This window comes from Phaseolus vulgaris, chromosome 4, assembly GCF_051622355.1.
Source record: "Phaseolus vulgaris cultivar YP4 chromosome 4, ASM5162235v1, whole genome shotgun sequence".
NCBI classification, from domain to species: Eukaryota; Viridiplantae; Streptophyta; class Magnoliopsida; order Fabales; family Fabaceae; genus Phaseolus; species Phaseolus vulgaris.
Genome location: NC_143501.1, coordinates 12752079 through 12773126, shown reverse-complemented (window position 1 = coordinate 12773126; position 21048 = coordinate 12752079). Strand labels below are relative to the sequence as shown.

Below are 21048 nucleotides of genomic sequence, written 5' to 3'. Positions count from 1 at the left end.
TAATTGGTAGTTAAGATCTTGATACCTAATTATATACCAATTTAAAAACTATTTATCAACAATATAAATTAATTAGCACACCTGGTTAATTTCATGTTGAAATCCAGGTTCAACTCCCGACTGTGGAATTTATTTTCAATGTTTCGTGTAATTGATGAAATATTCTCTTAATCAATATATGAGAATAAGTATAATATACCTATGTATTGTCTTTGTTAACTGCTTAGATGTCAAGTTTCATAGTGATGTCTAACATGAAAGTTTTTATAACAAAATATAAATTAATTTATTTTTTTAGTCTATAAAATAATATATAATTTAGTTAATATTTTTTTTTTATCTCTAAGATTGATTTTTATTTAATGATTTTTTATTAGTGATAATACTTATTAAATATGTAAATAATATATATATATATATATAATTTATATTTCATTCTAGTAACTACAAATTCAATTATATTTTCATAACCTCAAATTTACATAGACACAACTAACCACAAGTTTTATTTGTTCAACTTCAAATCACCCTTCTTCACAAACCCATTTGTAGATCTGAGTGATTTTTGAGTATCTAAGATGAAACCACCACCACACACACCCCTCCCTAATATCCACAAGTGGTTCCACCTCATGAATCGAAACGGATGAACAAACACCAACGTGGACCAATCACATGTTGTCCCTAACATCATCACCCAATGGCATTCCACTTTTGGATTTGCCTATATCCACACCACTCTTCTATATTCATCACTCTTCTGTTTATTCCAACATTGTCTTTCCCCCATTTCACACACTCATCACCAATTCTCACAACTCTTCTTCACACTCAAAAAATGGCTGCCAACACATTGATGAGCTCTGCTATCACAGCCTTCCCTTCTTTACTTTCTTCCTCAAAATCAAGGTTTGCCTCTTCAGTTCCCATTTCCAGCTTTGGCACCAATGCCTCTTCTAGGTTTTCCATGACTTCTGACTGGATGCCTGGCCAACCTAGACCCCCTTACCTTGATGGTTCAGCACCAGGGTATGCCACATATTCTCCCCTTTTTCTTTAGTACAATATTCTTAACTTCAAACATGTTTTGTGTTCTTAAAACATTGTTCTTTTGTTGTTGAACTACACTTTTACTATGAACTGTTTTAGATGAATATAGTTTAGTTTCTCAAAGTTTGCAAAAACTAGTCTTTTCAATTTGAAAATACAGGGTTGATTCTTTAAATCTACTGTTTAGAAATTAAAAACAATTTTGAAAAGTATTTTAGTAGAACTTAGGACTCAAACAACTTTTCTCAAATTTAAAGATTTTTTTTTAATTGAGAAACTGAAATTAGATTAACTCCAAATTTTAAAGACTAAAAACATAATTAAACATATTTTGTTGCATTCAGTGTACATGGAAGGGGACTTTGTTCTCAGACACTCATATAAACTATACGAACTCCTAAAGAATTTACTCGAAATTAAATTTTATTTACAAATTAAAACTGATATATTTTTAAGTGGAAGATTTAAAAGTACATTGGTTTTATTAAAATGCAAAAGTTGAAAGTAAGAAAATTAAATACAGATTGATGGTGAAAAAAATCACTTTGGTGTGCCAAAGGCAAATTAGTGATTTTGAATGGTTTTTGTTTTGATGTTGATTTGTGCATAATGCAAGTTGTATTCTCTTTCTTTTGTTTCAGTGACTTTGGATTCGATCCTCTTGGTCTTGGTGAAGTACCAGAGAATCTTGAGAGGTTCAAAGAGTCAGAACTCATTCACTGCAGATGGGCCATGCTTGCTGTTGTAAGTGTCTCTTTTGAAATAAGAGTTTTGCTTTCTCTTTTGTAAGATTCTAGCAGAAACATGCATTTAGTCCTTTATAAATGTTCATTATCCTAAATGTTTTTCAAGTAGTTCACTCAAGTGACAGTGTATATAACTAAATGAAAACACATGTTCATTTAATTATAATATATGCATAATAATAAGTTTGTACTTATTAAAAATTGTATTTTAAGTTTAAAAATTGTAGGTTTAGAAATAACACATTTATCTAATAAGAGTGTGTATCAGAAATTCTTAAGAACATTTCTATTCTTTTCTGTTATCCCAATATTTAGAAGAAGAAAACAGAACTACTTTAGTATGCTGAAATCTCTTATATTTTGGTGCAGCCAGGGATTTTGGTTCCAGAGGCATTGGGGTTAGGAAACTGGGTAAAGGCTCAGGAATGGGCTGCAGTTCCAGGGGGGCAAGCCACCTACCTAGGCAACCCAGTTCCATGGGGCACACTACCCACCATTCTGGTCATTGAATTCCTTGCCATTTCCTTTGTGGAGCACCAAAGGAGCATGGAGAAAGACCCAGAGAAGAAGAAATACCCTGGTGGTGCTTTTGATCCTTTGGGATACTCCAAGGACCCTAAAAGTTTCCATGAATACAAAGTCAAAGAAATTAAGAATGGTAAGGACCCTAAGCATCAGTTATTTGATGTTACTAAAGTTTCTTAAGCATCTGATATGTGTTGAAAAACACTTAGAGGTTGAAGTTAACTCCTAAAAGAATCTTATGATCTCCAACAATTAGTCCTTGAGATAAACTTGCTTTTGAAAAAACATCTTTTGTTTGTTACATAGAAAATTGACCAAATTTTGTTGTATGTCAAATGTTTAGGACGTCTTGCTCTGTTGGCTTTTGTGGGAATTTGTGTTCAACAATCAGCTTATCCTGGAACTGGACCTTTGGAGAACTTGGCTACTCACTTGGCTGACCCATGGCACAACAACATTGGAAACATCGTTATTCCACAATCGATTTCGCCTTGAAAAAACCAATATTTGTTCTAGCACCTACTTGTATAACTCCATGTAACAATTTGTAATGAATCAGATCTGGCTATGTTGGTACCCTGTGCAGTGATTATACTTTCAATTATTATGTTTTGAAACTCATACTTTGGCAACACGTTAGTATGAAACGAAAGCTTAGAAAACTTTTAAGCCAAATTCATAATTTGCATTGCGTTTGTGTCCAACAATGAATAAAATATGCTTCAAAATGAGCCGAACGGGTATACCATGTTTGGAAACATGTTGAGAATAAAAGGAAAATCAATTTAGGATGGAAAAGTTATGACATTAGTTTTCCAAAAACATATCTAAAGCAGAAAAAATCACATTCTGAAACAATGAAACTAAAGTAGATTCATTTCTAACAGTTCCTTTTTCAATATCGACTTTTCATGTCAAAAGCATTAGAGCTGTATTTCAAACCAAATGATAGGTAACTTCAATATAATGTTGTATAATATATTAAAAAAAAAGGTTCTACAATATAATTTTAATGGCAGGCCATTAGTAAATTATATGATTTCTAATTATCGTGTAATGACTATATTATGATTTCTAAGTTTAAGGCAATTTCTTCCTCCATTTTCATATTTTCTTTCTGAACAAATTATTCCCGCACTTCCATACCTTCCTCTTCCATCTCTATATTTTTTTTTTAAATTCTAACAATATCCTTCTGAGTATATTAGAGAGTGTTGAGTCTTCTTCTTCATTTTCACGTAGTGATGGTTGTTTTGTGATGATTATTTATGGTGGCTGGTGATGAACGTTGGTAGTTCAAGTAAGTCTTTACTGATGGTGATTGTGTTTTCGTTTACTTATTTTTTTTAATTTTCTTGGAAACCACAAAACCTAGAAGAAAAAAAAATAATGTACAAAAATGGAGTACAAAACTAAAAATTTTTTTTTTGCACTGGGGGACATCAAATACAACAAATTCTCTTGTCAACCCTTTTACACATGCTCAAATGATGAATTGCTCCCTCAATGTTGTGTCTGGATAAGAATAAAAGTGTTATGACTGAAAGGGAGATATGTGGTTGGAAGAGAGGTAGGCGCAACCGTAAAAAAGTGAGATCACGCTTCAAAGAGATTAAAGAGATCACACTTCAAATAATTAGGGTTATTTAAAGAGATTAAAATCAACTTTTCATAATTAATACAAACGTGGAGGGAGAATTTGCCTTCTTCATGCACTTCGATAAATCTTTCAATTCCAAAATTACTCTTCTTACATCTCCATAAATTTTTTAGTTCCAAAATTATCCTTGGGCAAAAGGTACAGGATTTTTATTTTCTTTTCATTTCTAAATTGTATAATCCGTATACCTTCCAAGCTCTAAAATTTGGAATACAGAATTCCAAATTCTGAATTTTAGAGTTCAGAATTTTAGAATCCAGAAAAAAAAGAAGTGGGTGTCAGTGAAAAAGATGAAGAAAAGAGCAAAATTATCATTTCACGTCTTTTATGGAAGTATAAGAAGAAAGCATGGAGGTGCAGGAAGAAATTGCCTGTGAATGAAATATGTAATAGAGGCCCATTTATAGTTGAGTTTCTCATAAAATGTATTGTGAACTTTTTTTTTAATTATATGAAGAGTTAAGTTGTTTTAAATTTAAAATAGTCACTTCTTATTTTCACTTTCTTTCATTGAATGGGTAATAACGAAAATGACTTCCAAAATTTGAAAATCAAATTTATATTTCGAATTCTAAAATTTAGAAATTATAATTACTTTCAAATTATAGAATTTGAAATACAAAATTATTTTCTTGATTCAGAAATAATTTTTAAATTGTAAAATCAGAAATTATTTTTGAACAAAAAAAAATGATTTTTGAATTGTAAAATTTAAAATACAAATTCAGAAGGATATTTTTGAAATTTCAATAATTATGGAGGTGCAGGAAGAAATTGCGCTGATTTAGCCCATTTACTTGGTCTCATCTTTGAATGTTCATGAAGAGATAACAGTGGATAGACTAAAACGGGGAAAAACACATTTAGTATCTATATTTTCAATTATACATAATTAAAATTCTTATACTTTTATATTGATAAATTCGATCCTCAATCTTTTAAAAACATAAATTTAATTAGTTTTTAATATTTTTTTCAAATAAATTAGGAATTATGTTTATAAAGTATAACGATTAAATTCATTGACTGCATTTAACAAAAAAATAAAGAGTAAAAACACATTGATTCAATTAAAGGTTTGATCCATAACAGAATTTCAGAATTAATTATTCTAGCATTGTAGGGTCATGGCATGAGATTGATTGAGAAGTTTTTGCATGCATTCGCAATTCATGATACTTACTTTCAGTTCAAGCTTTAGAATAGTTCCATGATTTTTGTCTGTCCTCCAGGAAAGACTACCTGAAGTTGGAAGAGAGATAGTAGAGTTAATTGGTAAATGTTAAGACAAAGAGTAGTAGTTAATTGGTAAGTATGATACAACACAAGGCAAAGGAAAAGCTCACTCACAGCAACACAACAATTCCTTCCTAGAAGCACAATGACTAAAACAACACTAACAAACACCCTCCAAAGCCTTCAACCAACACCACATTGCAAATACAATTAATTTTGCTGTTGACTTACCACATCAGAAATGTAATATATTTTAATTACAACAAATAAAATCCTTTGCCAGACTAGTAATTTCAGTGGCTATGTATGCCTGTTTTCACTGGTCAAACTGCTGCTACCTCCACCCATACGATTTGATTCCCCAACCCTGGCTGCCAAAGCAAGAACTTCTGGGGACATTTCCCAGCTTCCACTTTTTCTTCCCCAGCTGGATCTCCTGGGATGTATTCCACCACGATCACTCGTTTCATCTACTGTTGTCCTAATTTCCGGAGACAACTCGCCAAATTCACCATCCTTAATCGCCAACCGGTCGTTTAATTGACCTTCAGAAGGATCAAGAGCAGTACCCATGTCAGCCCAGACAGTTTTCCTGCCCATCTCTATGTCATCCACGGCTTTTCCCATACTCGGGCTCATAAAGCCTCCACCTACTGATCGAGCAGGTAATACTGGTTCCAGTGGCACCTGTTATACGTATAAAGAGAAAAAAGGAAACAGAATGTAACACTGAATTAATATTAACTCAAACATAGCAATGAGGTTATCATAAAACCTATAACACTAGCTAATTATATAAGCAAATCATAATAAGATAAGAAAATATGGTAATCAATCCTAAATATAATAACGAAGAAGTAAAGAAACTAACCTAGAAGATAATATAAGATATTCAATGATGAGATATTTTCATATATTCAACAATCCATCTCAAGCTAAATCTTACTAAGGTTTGAACTTGTTATAAATATACTCTTCTGGGCAAAAGGGAAAGTCAAAATATAACTAGAGACTTCGGAATTAAGGGACCAGGCTTATTCTTTGCTACTATAGCAGGGCCATGCTTATTTCTCTGGGAAATGTTACTTTTGGTAAAGCCATGAGATTAGGTTAATTTCACAAGGAAAAAACCATGGGGCTAGAATCCTGACTCTGAGAAAGCCACGACACCCTATATCTTTACCTTATTGACCAAAAGGGATAAAACCAAAGCAGAACCCTCTACGAAAATAAGTAGACCAGTAGCACTGACATTGGAAAACAAAAAAAAAATGCCAAAAAAATGGATAACACTTCATAGGCAACTACTTTTGGGGAGGTCTCTGCAGTGGAATAGTGACTAGACATGTCACAGAACATGGTATCACACTAAAACCACGTTGAAATCATATAGTTTTTAGATATATAGTGAGGAAAAGAAATAAAAGAATAGCTGCAGTGCTATTTAACTGAAATAAGTAGATTACAATGTATTGATGTTTTATAAAACTTATGCTAGCCCTTATTTACAGTAATCATAATCCAAACAAATCGATACAAGGAAATACAGTAATCAATCCTATGATATAATTAGGAAATGAGGAAACCAAATTTAGAGGATAATATAAGATATTCGACAAGATTTTTTCATATATTCTAACAGCACCTTTTCCCTGAAATTGTTCTTTGATTGGGGAATGCTGGTGCAGAATATCTCTAAGAAATTATTGATTACTCCCCTGTTATATGGGTTGGCCCGTCGATCATATCGGTATCTGAAGTTCTCATATGTGGTCTGTAACATCAATGGACACATATAAAGTTGTAAGCTCTTTAGTATTGATAACTTAATTTTAAAGTATATATAAAGATTTTAAAAAGGAGTGATTACCTGATTTGTACTTATAAGATATAAATGAAAGGCAGTCAGGCCACCAACAAACCACATTGATATGAAAGTGTAAATTATTAACACTATGGAGGCTGGAGTTTTGATCATTGCCTTCCAAATTGTTGTCTCCTCCGATTCCATAATTCTTCTAATATAGACCCAACAAAACGCGAAAACATATATACAAAGCAGTGTAGTTGAGAAGACAAACATGAAGAAGAAGCGATAATTACGCTGCATAACAATTGTGCAAACATTCAGATACATAACATATTCAAGAATGACATGTCAATGGTAACTGAAAAAGCCACCAAACCAGAATTATATATATAATTGAAAGGAAGACAAAAAAAAGGTAATAAAGAATCCTCAAATGAAAGAAACGAATATAAAGTTCAACAGTATATCAAGACATATCTTTTATATTACTCTAAATTAAATGAAACCTAAAATTTGAGGTTTTTCCATGAAAGCAAAAAGAGTTCCAGCAATAGCACAGAGCACTTTTTGGGGAAGGGGTGTGTTCACTAGAAGCTAAGCATAATTGAATAGCATATCTCTTGACCATAATTAATAAATGACACCCACCCAACAAGAATTGACCCTAGATTCCCTATATGAAATTCAGACAATGCTCCTAAGTTAACTATAAAGCCTGATCATATTAAATATGAAAGCACTCAAACTCCAAGTCTCAAACCCCCTACGGACAATATACAATACCCATCATCCACTAGGTCTCAGTTAATAAGCTGGACTGTTGACTGTATTATTATGTATTGCCAGAGATAATAAACAGGAAAGAAACCGTATATTAATATAACCATATAACCAACTGATGATGAATTTTAGGTTCAAATTTGGACAGACAGGGCATAAACTAAATTTTGAAAATACAAGTGTTGATAATTAATAAATTACTAAAACTTGCTAGATTTTCCAGCACAGCTCATTTACAAAATACAAACTATCTCAACAATATTCAAGCGGACAAATTGATAATAGAGATCATCCATCTCTTAAAATCCACAACTATTAGATTTTACTCAACCCAGATACCAAGCCACACTTTCTGCCTAGCATAAAAAAATCTGCTTAACCACTAAAAATCAATTTAGTCAAACAAAAGGCCTACTTACCAGCCCAATGCACTGCCCAACCCATGGACAATGGTGATCAAACCGTTCCACGCAGTTGTTACAAATTGAGCAGTGAGAACATCGAGGAGGTCTGTAGAGCATGCAAGTATCACAGTACTTGACCTTAACAGTCATTCCGTTGACCTCAACCTCCTTAATTCGAGGCAACCGTAATTGAGGGGTTTGACCAGCACCAACATCTAGACTACCTTCAAAACCTTCTGGCTCTGGAGGATGCGCATTGCGTGGAATTATGCCAGGGTCTCGGCCAGATGTCAACAAGAGAAGAACTAACACCTAAAAATGATTATAACATCATCACACAGTATGAAAGAATATACATCAGAGCACATAATATAGCAAATGCATAATGCCATCCAAAATAAAATGGTGTCAATGCCCCACCTTATCATAAAATAGCCCAAATTACAATTAATCAGCACATAAAAGAGGATGGCTGTGAAAAACCCTACCATGTTATCTGCTAGATATGCTTTCCACAAAAGAAAGAATTTAAATGTAAAGAAAAAAATTATATTTTCAAACAAATTGGTAAAAAATGTATTATAGTTTAGTCTGCAGGCATATTCAGCAAGGCCTAGGTTCAGTTGTCCACATATTCTTTTGTGAGTTACAAGGCAAACTCACAAGTGGTAGATCGTTCTGTAACACCCTGCATTTTGATGGTAGTTATTGTTAGTGATCACTGGACCTAACATTTCTTTTACAGTTGGGGTAGTTAGTCAGTTGTCGGAAGCTCTTCAGATTGATCATTGGAATGCAGTGAGCTGAATTCTAAGATAAAAAGGCTCCAAATCAGGATTGTTGTAAGAAGTTAAGGGAAACACTGAAGTAGTTGGATATTGTGATGCAGATTGGGCAAGAATCCCTACTATTCGGCAATCAACAATTGGGTATTGTGCTTTTATTGGAAGAGATATTTCTTATAACATGTTTGTGTTGAAAGGATTAGTTAGAAAACAAGTCATGGAGGATGGTATCACTCTCGTACCATGTAGAGAAGAAAGAGATTGAGAAGGAATACTTGAATTCCATGTGATGGGTACACACATGAGTATTCTTCTTTATAATGAAGAGACACAATAATAGGGAACAAAACCAATATCTAACAATGAGAAATATTTGGTAAGAAATTTTGGGAAGAAGAAATTTTGGAGGAACAGGTCAGCTTTTGTGAAGCAAGCAAAGATGGACCAAAAGAACTTATCTTACCCTGCTAGTTGTCGTTATGTCCCCACTCAGCATGGAATCCCCAATTTGCCATCCCTGATTCTCACCTTACCACACTTAGCATGAGGGATGCCCACACTTGGGTGAAATTAATGTGGCAATGAGGATAGACAAAAAGAATAATTCCCAAAGTGATAAACATTCTGATATATAGTGGCTGAAAGAGTCTGTTCTTGGCTTCCAATTCAAATTTCTTCATTTCTTCAAAACAAAATGGTGATTCCAATGTCTAGGACTAGCTGATGAGTGCATGAAAGATGACCAAGAAAATGAGCAAGAACACATCATTCCAAGAAGAATCACTAGAAATCTGGCAAAACAAGATGTTCTTGCTCTCAAAAAATAATTCTTTAATTTCTATGTTCGGTATTTCTTGGACTTGTAGGAATGAGGAGTTATTTTCTTGTAGGTGCAAATAACCATATGTAAAATAGGATTTAATTGGGTTATTCAAACCCAAATAGGAGATGGGGTGCAGCCAATACAAGGAGTGCAAACAGGGTTTCATGGGAGCAAAGAGGAGGCAAGGAAAGCATGTCTTAGAAAGAGGGAAGGAAAGCATGTCTTAGAAAGAGGCAAGGAAAGCATGACCAAGGCATGTTGCATGTCTTCTAATTTTTAGCCAAACATTTAACAGATGTTTAAAATTTGAATTTCAAATTTTCCCTCCTTTTCATTTTAGATTAGCATTTTATGTTTGATTTAGCAAACATTTCTTTCGAATTTGGATTTGAATTTTTGGATGGCATAGGATATAAATAGCCATCTTCATCCTTGGTAAAATCAGTTTTGATATAATGAAATTTGAGAGCATGTTTTGGCACCTTTGTGTGTGTGAAGTAGATTGTAGTCTTATCTTATTTCTTAGGAGTCAGGTAGTGTTTCAACATTAGGAGCTTATCTTAGAGAAGCATGGAACCATCTTCTACTTCAACAAGTGGTGCACCTTTCTCCATTCTCACCTTTTATCTTTTATTCTCTCTTCATCCATCCATTTCATATTCCATACTTATTCTTGTTCTAGGTCGTGTGTTAATCTAAACTTGTGATTGGAATCATTGACTCTACGATGAACATGAACTCATTTCATAAGATCATCATTGGAGCAGATTCAACTCTTGTTTAATTCATGTTCATAAGCCTATATGCTTCCTATTGATATATGCTACATAATCACTAGCTAAGCTCCTCATTGTTTGGGTAGATGTAATGAAACTAAACTCCATGTATTCTTTGTGAGATAAAGTGTAACAACTAAGAAACCTGGCTATGATATTTGGTTTGTTAGTCATCCTTAAATCCTTCTCTTGCGTAAGTTCCATTGTTAAGATAACTAAGAAATTAGGGTTTAACAATGGAAGTTAGACTTTCACCACTTAAGGGAATAGGGTTTGAGTAATAATTGTGTATAAATGTTGTTTACGAATATAAAGTTTTTTTATTAATAGTTTGTGGTACATGGATGGATGTTTATTACAACTCATAATGACTGCATTGTGTTGTTCTAACTTCTAATTCAGAAACAACAACATATTTACAGTGCAGAGCAGAGCATACGAAGAAGTATATTGTGTTTGGTGAATCATGGAACCTGATAGACACCCAAAGATAAGTACTGCCCTAAAAAATTGTCCACTCAGAATTTCCTTCTGGAATTGTCATTTAAGTTAGTTGTACAATAGAAAGAAACACGAGAAGAAACTAACAAAAGGAATACAGAAGAAAGAATGAAACTGTTTATTTCCAAAATGTAAGATATTACAGAAAAGAATAGCTCTGGTTCTTTGAGGTACCAGAATCCTCCCAACAATATATTTCCTGCCTTCCTCCAGCTTCGCTCTCCTTTCTATGTACAAACCTCTCTTACTGCACTACTCTTAACTAACTCTGCTGACATGGTAAGTACCTCAAACAGCTTTATTCCCATTTCCCTTATTTCTTCTCTCATAAACCTTTGTGATAGGGGACCACCGTATCATTATATCAGTCCAGAACAAAGATGGTACCAATAGTGTTTACACCTGTTGTCACACACTTTTTAAATTTAAACAAAAGAAAATACACAGCATGTAGTTCACAGGATCTGCAAACCTTTCACTTTTCTACTCAATTTCCTTTCCTCCTATATTTTATTTCTCAGAATCAAATTCCCTTCCCATCCCCTTCGTTGTAGCATACACCTTACTTACAGATATTTCTCAAAACCTCATTGCTTGGGAGCAATTCATCTTCAATTAGATTAAAAGGTTTAAACAAAAGCATGGACAATACAGTTGTAAAGTAGAATGCTATATATGCTGACATTCAGCATCTGTAATTAGAACCAAAACTTCGATACTTAATGGGAAGTCACCATAATTGATATGGAAACAATTGTATTCTCCATGGCCGGTTTTCAGAAAGGCTCTCGTACAGCTATGCAGTAATGTGCTTGCAGTGGGCTTGGACTTTATTTGACTTATCTTATTGGATAAAGGAGGAGAATGTCTACTCAAACTTCTCTTCACAATATCTGTTTCCCGTTCAAATAAAGTATTTGCTCTAATACAAATAAAATGACATAACGCAGAATACTTGGCTTGGTCAAGGATTCCATTCCTTTGCCAGGAGCAAAATTATGTTAGTTGCACTAGCTGATCATATTAGATTCATTATGGTCATGGGCTAGTTTCCTTTTAGTTATCATTCAAATAAACAAACAAGAAAAGGGACATCATCCAAGTTGCATTTCTATTCAGAAATTAGAAGTTAACTAAATTCCCAACTTCTAACTTACTTCGAACAAGCATGTGTGAGTTGCAACATTCTACATTTATCAAGATTATAAATAAAGTACTCAATCAAATACAGCTGAACAATGTAGGTTCAAAGAACAAAACTTAAGTTTGGTGTGTGTTTGTATGCATACAAGAGACAGAGAGAAAGGGAGTCTCACATAAATTGTGAATATAACTGCAATGGCCATTATGGTCATCCCCAAGTGATCAGAAAAATCATTTATTAGTTTTCTGGCAACATAGACACAGAAAACTGCAACAGGAGCAGCAATAAGAAAAATCGTCAGGGCCAACGATCTTGCATCTGGTCCAAATATGAACCTGCCCTGAAGAAAAAATTTCTGCAGGAAATGGATGAAAACAATGAATAAGCATTTTCACAGAACCAAAACCACTAGAACAACAGCACATGTTAAATAAAATTGCAGCATTGGCCACTAACATAGTACTGTTCTTTTTGGGTTCTGTCGAAAAGACAAATTATTAAAAGCAAATGCAAGATATAAATTACTAGCAGTTCTACATCACAATAAAGAATTAGGCATACAAATAATGTATATGTCAGTCGGTACTGTCCAAATTCAGTGACAAGGGTTCAACCTAAATTCAATATATCATTTTAAAAATAACCAGCAACTACTTTCTACTTATCCTTGTCAAAACCTCGCTTATTATGCTTTCTCAAAATGTTTTAGGTTCTGTTTGGATAAATTTCTTTATAAATACTTAAAAGAGAAAAGTAAAAAGCTAAAATGAATTGAGCTTTCTAGAAAGCTAAAGTCAACTTGTGCATTTAATTTATAATTTTTATAAAAACTCTTTACAAACTTCTCCAAAGCAAAAGGTATGGTATATAGGGTCTATTTGGATAAATTTATCCATAAACATTAATAGAAAAAGAAAAACAAAGGAAAATGAAAAAAATATCTTCAGAATCTAATGCATAAGTCAAAGTACATCTTTTAGAGAATCTAACATGAAAGAGTTTCTACAAATTAACGAAAGTCAAAATCCATTTCATCTTTTATTTTCTTCTGTTAAAAGCGTTTATGAAGAAATTGATCTAAACAGGCTCAAAAGTTTATTTTAGCTTAGGAAAAAGCTCAATGCATTTTCCCTTCTTATTAATTCCTTCTTCTACAGGTGTTTATAAAGAAGTTCATCCAAACAAGGCCCTTGATTCAAACACCAAAGCACAGGGTTTCCAGCACCCTCCCTGGGTCAAATCCATCTTCCAAGTCAATAACTTTCCCCCTCAGCACAAAACCAATTTCCGCCAACAAAAGAACTAAGCAATCACAGTAAAAAAAAATTGATAAATTTAAGAAATGACCATGATTAATTACAAAATAGGCAACTCAACAGAAAGCTGCGGTGACACTCTTCATAACAATTCCAAAACAACAAACTTTAATAAAATAATAAAAAACCCAAAAGCGAACTCACATTGCTCCCCTTCCACGCTTGGTAGACCCGCAAATCTCCGGATCCCGCACCCGGATCCGAACGCTGGGGAGGAGGTACCACGTACATATCGTACCCACAAAAAAGAAACCAAAACAAGGAAACTAAAATCACACACCCAAACTCTCGGAAAGAAGAGAGGAAGAAAAGGTGGAAGAGGCGGAAGTGAATTTAAGGTTGGGAGACGGAAAACATGGCGGAGAAAGCGGCGGAAGCAGCACCGGCGAGCTGAACAATGCGGAATGCAATGAATGAATGGAAGTAAAGTAAAAGTGAGGGTTTTGTGTTGTGATGTTTTGATGGGTTGGGGAAGCAAGAAGGGGATTCCCTTTACATTTGACTATTGGTGTGACAGTATAAATGTCTGTGCTTTACAGAGTGTAGAGCGGTGACGTGGCTTGTGTGAGAGGGAAAAGGGCCTTCTTCTTTACTGTTCTGGGACTATATGCTTAATCCTTCAGGTAACGTTTCAGCAAGTTTTTGTGTCATTTTATGGTATTTTTTCAGTGACGTCGTCGATTGGATCCATTATTGGGTAGTGTTCCCCATGTTTAGCTTGTTTACAAGATTTCTTCAGTTTTTTGGTTTAAGAAAATGCTTTTCTTTTTAAAAATAGATTTTCTTTCTAGATTCTCAAATCTAAAATATGTTTCCTATTTACACATACGACACAGACATATGTAAAATCTCTAAAATATAGTATACGGAGACACAAATCTATATATTATATAATTATGAATTATATAAATTAACAATAAAGATTCGTGTGCACAAATATGTTTTATTATTTTTTAGAGCAAAAAGATATTTTTCATGACTAATTTACAAAAATTTGTTTATTATTTTTATAATCATAATAACAATTTATACAATAAAGTTTAAAGGTTTAAAAAATTAATGTATTTTTCTTTTTTAAAATTGTGTTAGAACGGTATTAGAATGGTTAGAAATCTAACAAATACTTTTTGAATTGGACACTTCACGGATACGTGTCTTACCGGTGTTATACGAGTGTCGGTGTCCGATACTCCGACACGCCATTTAGGAAGAGTGTCTGAGCTTCATAGTATGTTTCTTTATTTTTTCAATTTTTTTTGAGTTTCATCGTGTAATTAATGTGAGTTCATGTGAATATTTTTCACTCTGCATGATTTATTTCATATGTAAAGTAATATTATCCAGCTACTTTAATTTTCTAATGATGTTAAATATTATGGATGGCCTGTCATTAATTAAATTTTTAAAACGACTTTTTATTCCATTAATGTAAAATAGATATTCTTATTAATTTTTGTAACTAAACCAAATTTATAGGTGAGGAATTGATTAGAATGTTCTAGGTATATTGGAAATAAAAGTACATGTTCTAATAACTAATTGCACAAATACTTTGTAAGGTGATTTGGTGGACCGAATTACATTTTGAAAAGTTGGATTCTTTTATTCATAGTGTGTAAGTTGAATGATCTAAGTCACAGTCAAATAATTTAATTTTTAATAAGATAATTATTAAAAAAATATAATTATAGAAGGTAAAAAGTGTCACATTTAGATGAAACAAGTTACAATCCATTACTGAGACTTGAACAGTTACATTCTTAATTAGAAAAAATTATATATCGACTATCAGTTATATTTTTTAATTTAATAATAAATACTCCATCCAACATTATTATAGAGTGCATGTTATAAGTTTTGTAATTAGTAGTTATATGTTTAATAAAAAATTATTAGGTGTACAAAATTAACTACCTCAATAAAAATTTAATAAAAGTTATAATATCGCAAAAATAAAATATAATATTACGTGAAAAAACATAATAATAATAATAATATAGTAATATATAAAAAATTATAATAAAAAAATAAAATATCACAAAAAATATATAACATAAGGTAAAAAAACAATTAGTAAATATAAAATTATAAAATAAAAAACTGTTATAAAAGTATTACAAAATATATTACTATAATTTTAAAAATGTATTAAAAATATTATCAATAAGAAAATAAATAAATTTTTGTTTATTTTTATTTTACATTTGGTCCAAACATAAAATGAAAATGCATTTTCATTGGATATACCTACTAAAAGAACAGTGTTTTCATTGTGTATAACCATCACAAATAAATATATATATATATTCATTTTTTTTTTAGCAAAACGAAGGCAAAAAGTGGAAATTATGTTCAATTGCGTTTGAGGGAGGGTTAAGGATATAAAAAAGAAGTTCTTGGTTTTTAAAAGTATAGGCTGCCAAAAAGGAACAAAGGTTGCAAACAACAAAATACAAAGGTTGTTTCTTCCTGCACCCCAACATTCTTCTTCCTACATTCCATTATTTTTTGAAATCCTGAAATTGTTCTTCGGATTTTATTTCAAAACTCGATTTCCATGGCAGTTTGTGAGTTGCATGTGGGATCTTCAAGCTTGTTGCAATAAAGGTTGAGCTTGGTGAAGGTGTGATGGAGGTGTTGGTATGTTGAGAAAGCTTCATTGGTGGTTTGAGGTAAAAAAATTAGGTATGTTATACTATTTTGTGGTGGTTATGGTGGCATGGAGGTTTCTAGAAATTGGGTTATGGAAATAAATTCCAAAATTGGTATTCCAGAAAGGGTAAAATGAATTCCATAATTGGAAATCCATAAGTGAACAAAAGCATTTTGGAATGGGGTGCTTCGTAATGCAATTTTGTTTCCCATAATAGGCATTCCATAAGAGAAAAAAACTTATGGAAAGAGTATGTTTAGAATGTTTTTGTCTCATTTGAAATTCCTAATTCGAGAAAGAAGTTTTTAATATTTTGTTGGAATTTCCTGTTTGGTAACATGTTATTTTGCAGGAGTATGGAGAGTACTGTAGGGTTTTACCTTATGAGGTTGATGTGTTGGAGAGACTAGATGATGTTGATATTTAGCCGTCAATATCTTGTAAAACATTAGACATTGTATGTCAACCACATGAATGTAGTGATGTGTTTAAGAGGGGTTAAATGTGGAGGTTGAAAACTATGTTTAGATTGCGCATTATTCGGTAAATTAAATATGAAGTTGATAACTTTTTGTCGGGATTAGATTTTGAAGGGGGCTAGAAAAGTTGTGTTTGATTTGGCTATGTTATAGTTATATTGAGGTCAGATACTTCAAATAATACGTAATATTGGATTGTGAGAGATGAGGTCAATACAAACAATATAAGAAGGACTTACAAATGACTGAGAGTGGAAGTAAGAAATGTGACTGTCGTTTTAGATTACGAGGGAAACCTGTAAAAGGTGGTGAAGGATGGATGTTGAAATTAGTTTGTGGGTCCTATAATCATGATTTAACATATACGTTGGTTGGTCACCCATATGTTGGTAGATTAACATCTATTGAGAAGTCAATGATTATGGAAATGACAAATAGTGCAGTGAAGCCTAAAAATATTTTGCTAGCAATGAAGTAGCATAATGAGAAAAATGTCACCACCATAAAGCAAGTTTATAATGTCATGCACATGTATAGAAAATAAGAACGAGGTAATAGAATTGAAATACAACAATTGATGATGTTATTTGAGCAAGACATGTCCACTGGTGTAGGTTTGATGAAGGAAAAAATGTAGTGCAAAATTTATTTGAGTGCACCCTGATTCAATGAAGCTATTGAATACCTTTAACATCATGTTGTTGATGGACAATATGTACAAAACTAATAGGTACAGGATGTCATTGCTTAAAGTTGTTGGCATTACCTTAACGTGGTTGACCTTTAGTGTTGCATTTATGTTACCCACATTTGCACGTCAAACATAACTTTATATGGGCCCTTGAGAGACTTAAAGGGTTCATACCTTAAGGTCGTGGTTAGTGATAGAGATATTGTTATAATAAATGCAATAAATGTTATCTTTTTTGAAGCTTCTAATTTGTTATGTCGTTTCCACATGATAAAATTACCAAAACAAAATGTAAAATGATCGTTCATTCAAGAAAGGCATGAGAACAAGTGGTGGAATCTTGGGGAGTTGTTGTCGATTGTGATAATGTACAAGCCTACGAACATCGTGTGCATACATTTCAAGTTGTTCGTTCACTATGACCTATATTTATTGAATATGTGATTAGTACTTGGTTAAATCCACACAAAGAAAAGTTAGTTAAGGCATGGACGAATAGGGTCGTGCACTTATGTAATACCACAAGTAACAGGTATGCATATGTTTTACTTATGATCATATTTGCTTTGCTCTGTAGGGTTTAGGCTGCATATTTAATTTATTGACATAATATTCTTTGAGTCTGCACATTGGAGTCTAAAAAGGATGTTTCAGACGCCAATGAGAGACTTATGCTACTGTTGGGATTCCATGAACAAGATAATCATCTTGCAACATAATGCAATTAAATCTTCGTTTGAAAAGATTTTTCATGTGGTGGGTCATGTCTTTAATTTGACAAGATGCAATAAATTGCTTGACTTTGTATTGAAATATGCTTCACAAAATATTGGAAAAGAGATTGATCGAGTTGAATATGTTGGCTTAGATAAATCTCATTGTAGATGCACCCTTACATTTAGTAATGACATTCCTTGTTCTTGTGAATTGACTTCCTTTTGTGTAGGTAGCATACGATTGCAGTCAATGCATTTCATATGAACATGATTAAGCTTTTCATATATTTCAAGTTTTGATACTTCAACATAATTGTCAATCCAACAAGAGTTTGATGTGATCATGAATCAGTTCAAAGAGGTTGATATTGATGGTAAGGTTAACATCAACTCCAAGTTACATGAAATTGCTTATCTAGATAACACATCTTTGTGTCCACCAGTTGAGAGAGTCAAAACAAAAGGTGCAAAAAAGAGATGTGTCATTAAATTTGCTAGATCTACGAGACGAATATTTTCTTATTTTAAGCATGTCAATGCCCTACATTAAGTACATGGTAGTTCTTCTACTTTGAAAGCTCGCAAGGGATTCATTAAAGACAACCCTCCGACTCACTCAAACCTATTGCCAGAAGGATGACAACCATTATGTGATGGCATTCCTATGAGCTCTTGGATTTTTGTTGATGATGGTGCGGAAGCTTAGTGGATGAGAGTGGAACAAGGTCCTCCTAAGAGGTGTGGTGACCTTGAAGGTGCATGAGAGGTAGTGAGGGTTGGAGTGGTTTGGCCATCTCCATTTGGGGGTGAAGTTTGAAGACTAACCCCTGTTTGCTTCCATGGATGTACTGTTCAAGAGGAAGGATGTGAGTGGATATCCATGGTTTGGATCAAGGGATGTGCAGGGAAGTTAAAGAGAGGATATACCTGTGAACAGTAAATATCCTCTCCCCTCAAAATGAAGAGATGTAGAGGGAAAGCCATGTCAGCATCCCTTATTTCCAAATTTACCCTCATTTGAATGTATCACAATGCTTCATTTGAATGTATTAGTATTTTAAAAAAATTATTGTACAATGTTTAAAATATATATATATATATATATATAATATTTAAAATGAAGAAACAAATCACAATAAATTTTAAAGAAGTTTTAAGTTTGTTTATTATTTTATAAAATATTATAAATCAGTGTAAAAAAAATTTAGTTAAATAAAATCTTTCATTTATATATTAGTTATTAGAGTAGATCAGGTGATACCTATTTTCAAGTTCTAATCAGATATTTTATTAAATGTGGTTGAATTTAGTTTTTTTTAAAGAAAAGAATATACTATATCTAATTAAAATTTAAAATATTACCTGGGTTGGATCATGGTCATCACCAAAAGATTATACTAAACATTTTTCATTTTATTTTATACTAAATATTTAATTTATTTAATACAAAAAAAATCTGTAAAAATAATCCTATCACTTAAAATAATTTTATTCTAACTTAAATTATTCATTAGAAACTGAAAATATAATTAATATATTTTCACGTATTTTTACATAATTTATTAATAAAAACTACACTTTATTATAAATATTAGTTATTAAATAAATTTAACTAACACAAATATTTAATAAAACAAAATAATAATAATTAATTATTGAACTATATCGGATTATACTACTAATACGTTTTTATCCTTATTTTTTATTATAATTTTTTATGGAATCCTTTTCTATGATTAATTAAGTTATATTTTTGTTACTATTGTATTTTTTAGATTGTTTTATTGTGAGATTTTTTAATATTAAAAAATAGTAATTTTTTATTTATATAAGATGTGATTTATTTTTTAATTTTATAGTATATGTTTAATATTTAAATAAATTATTTGAAATTCTATTTTTTTTATGTTTATATTAATATATTTCTATATATAGTTATTATGTTTATGAGTTATAATTTATTTTATTATAATTTTTTATGAAATTTTTTTATTGTTAATTACGTTATATTTTTGTTGTTGTAGTCTTTTTTATTTTTCATTTCTAGAGGGTTTTTAATATTAAAAAATAATATTTTTTTATTTATATAAGATTTGATTTATTTTTCAATTTTATTACTTGAAGTTCTGTTTTTATTTAATTTGTTGAATACATATTTTTTTTAATTATAGTTTTTATATTATGCATATTTACATTTAACATATATTTTTTAGTTATAATTTTTAAATCTACGAAATGTGTGAAAGTTTTTCATTTTTAAGCAAAAACAACTCATTTTATTATTAATTTTTTTTAATAGGCAATGGTTAATCTGTAAAGTAACATTTCACATTTTTAAAAAAAATTAAAATTTCCTCATAACCATCACATCACTCACAAACTCCCATAAACTTTCCTCACACATCCACCCTAACAAACACCAATCCAAACACCTTCACTTTCTTCACACTTTCCTCACACATCCTCACACATCCACTCCCTCAAATCTTCACACATCCCCTCCCTAATCCAAACAGAGCCTAAAAACCTAATTCTAGAGAGACTTTGGCAAGGGAGTAATTTGAATGGCACTTGGGCAGCATTTCATTACTCAAAATAGTCTTCAAAATACATGAGCCAAGCCCTCTTATTTATAGTGTTTAGAGGGCTGGAAATTCAAAAGAAAGTGGAGGAAAATTCAAATGAGAAGAATTTGAATTTGGAGCCAATTCCTAGTCACAAGAAAAGTGTGACTTGGTTTCTTTTTTTTGGCACCTCCTAAATCTACACCTACACCTTCTTTTTATGTCACATGGAAGGTGTGGCTTAGCTTGATACATTTGCACCTCTTATATTTATATCTACACCTCCCTTTATGTTCTACTAAAAATACTCAAAAGTAATTACAAAAGAAAGACATCCAATGATGCTTAGTTGGCCCATATCTTCTATTTGTTGGGCTTGAGTTGAAGCT

At 32.0% G+C, this 21048-nt stretch overlaps 2 protein-coding genes across 4 annotated transcripts; one reads left to right on the top strand and one right to left on the bottom strand.

The window, feature by feature from the left end:
- The first annotated feature begins 777 nt into the window (after nt 1-777).
- Nucleotides 778-2897, top strand: LHCA1 (chlorophyll a-b binding protein 6). Its single transcript, XM_068646231.2, has 4 exons — nt 778-1029; nt 1692-1794; nt 2166-2454; nt 2665-2897. Exons 1-4 carry the CDS (start codon nt 839-841, stop codon nt 2814-2816), a joined length of 735 nt encoding a protein of 244 aa, XP_068502332.1. The 5' UTR covers nt 778-838; the 3' UTR covers nt 2817-2897.
- Nucleotides 2898-5119: 2222 nt separating this feature from the next.
- On the bottom strand, nt 5120-14293 carry LOC137837270 (putative protein S-acyltransferase 7). Of its 3 annotated transcripts, XR_011085406.2 has the most exons (7): nt 13701-14293; nt 12413-12595; nt 8227-8523; nt 7088-7321; nt 6863-6991; nt 5332-5904; nt 5120-5223 (listed from the first exon to the last, which is right to left on the bottom strand). XR_011085406.2 is itself a non-coding variant. In XM_068646230.1 (6 exons), the coding sequence occupies exons 1-6, from the start codon at nt 13785-13787 to the stop codon at nt 5518-5520; spliced, it is 1317 nt and encodes a 438-aa protein (XP_068502331.1). In that variant the 5' UTR covers nt 13788-14293; the 3' UTR covers nt 5245-5517. The 3 variants fall into 3 exon arrangements, 2 of the variants coding, with proteins under 2 accessions (XP_068502331.1, XP_090157267.1); XM_068646230.1 differs by lacking the exon at nt 5120-5223 and having other exon boundaries at nt 5245-5904; XM_090301141.1 differs by lacking the exons at nt 5120-5223; nt 12413-12595 and having other exon boundaries at nt 5245-5904; nt 13701-14276.
- Between the last annotated feature and the right edge of the window lie 6755 nt (nt 14294-21048).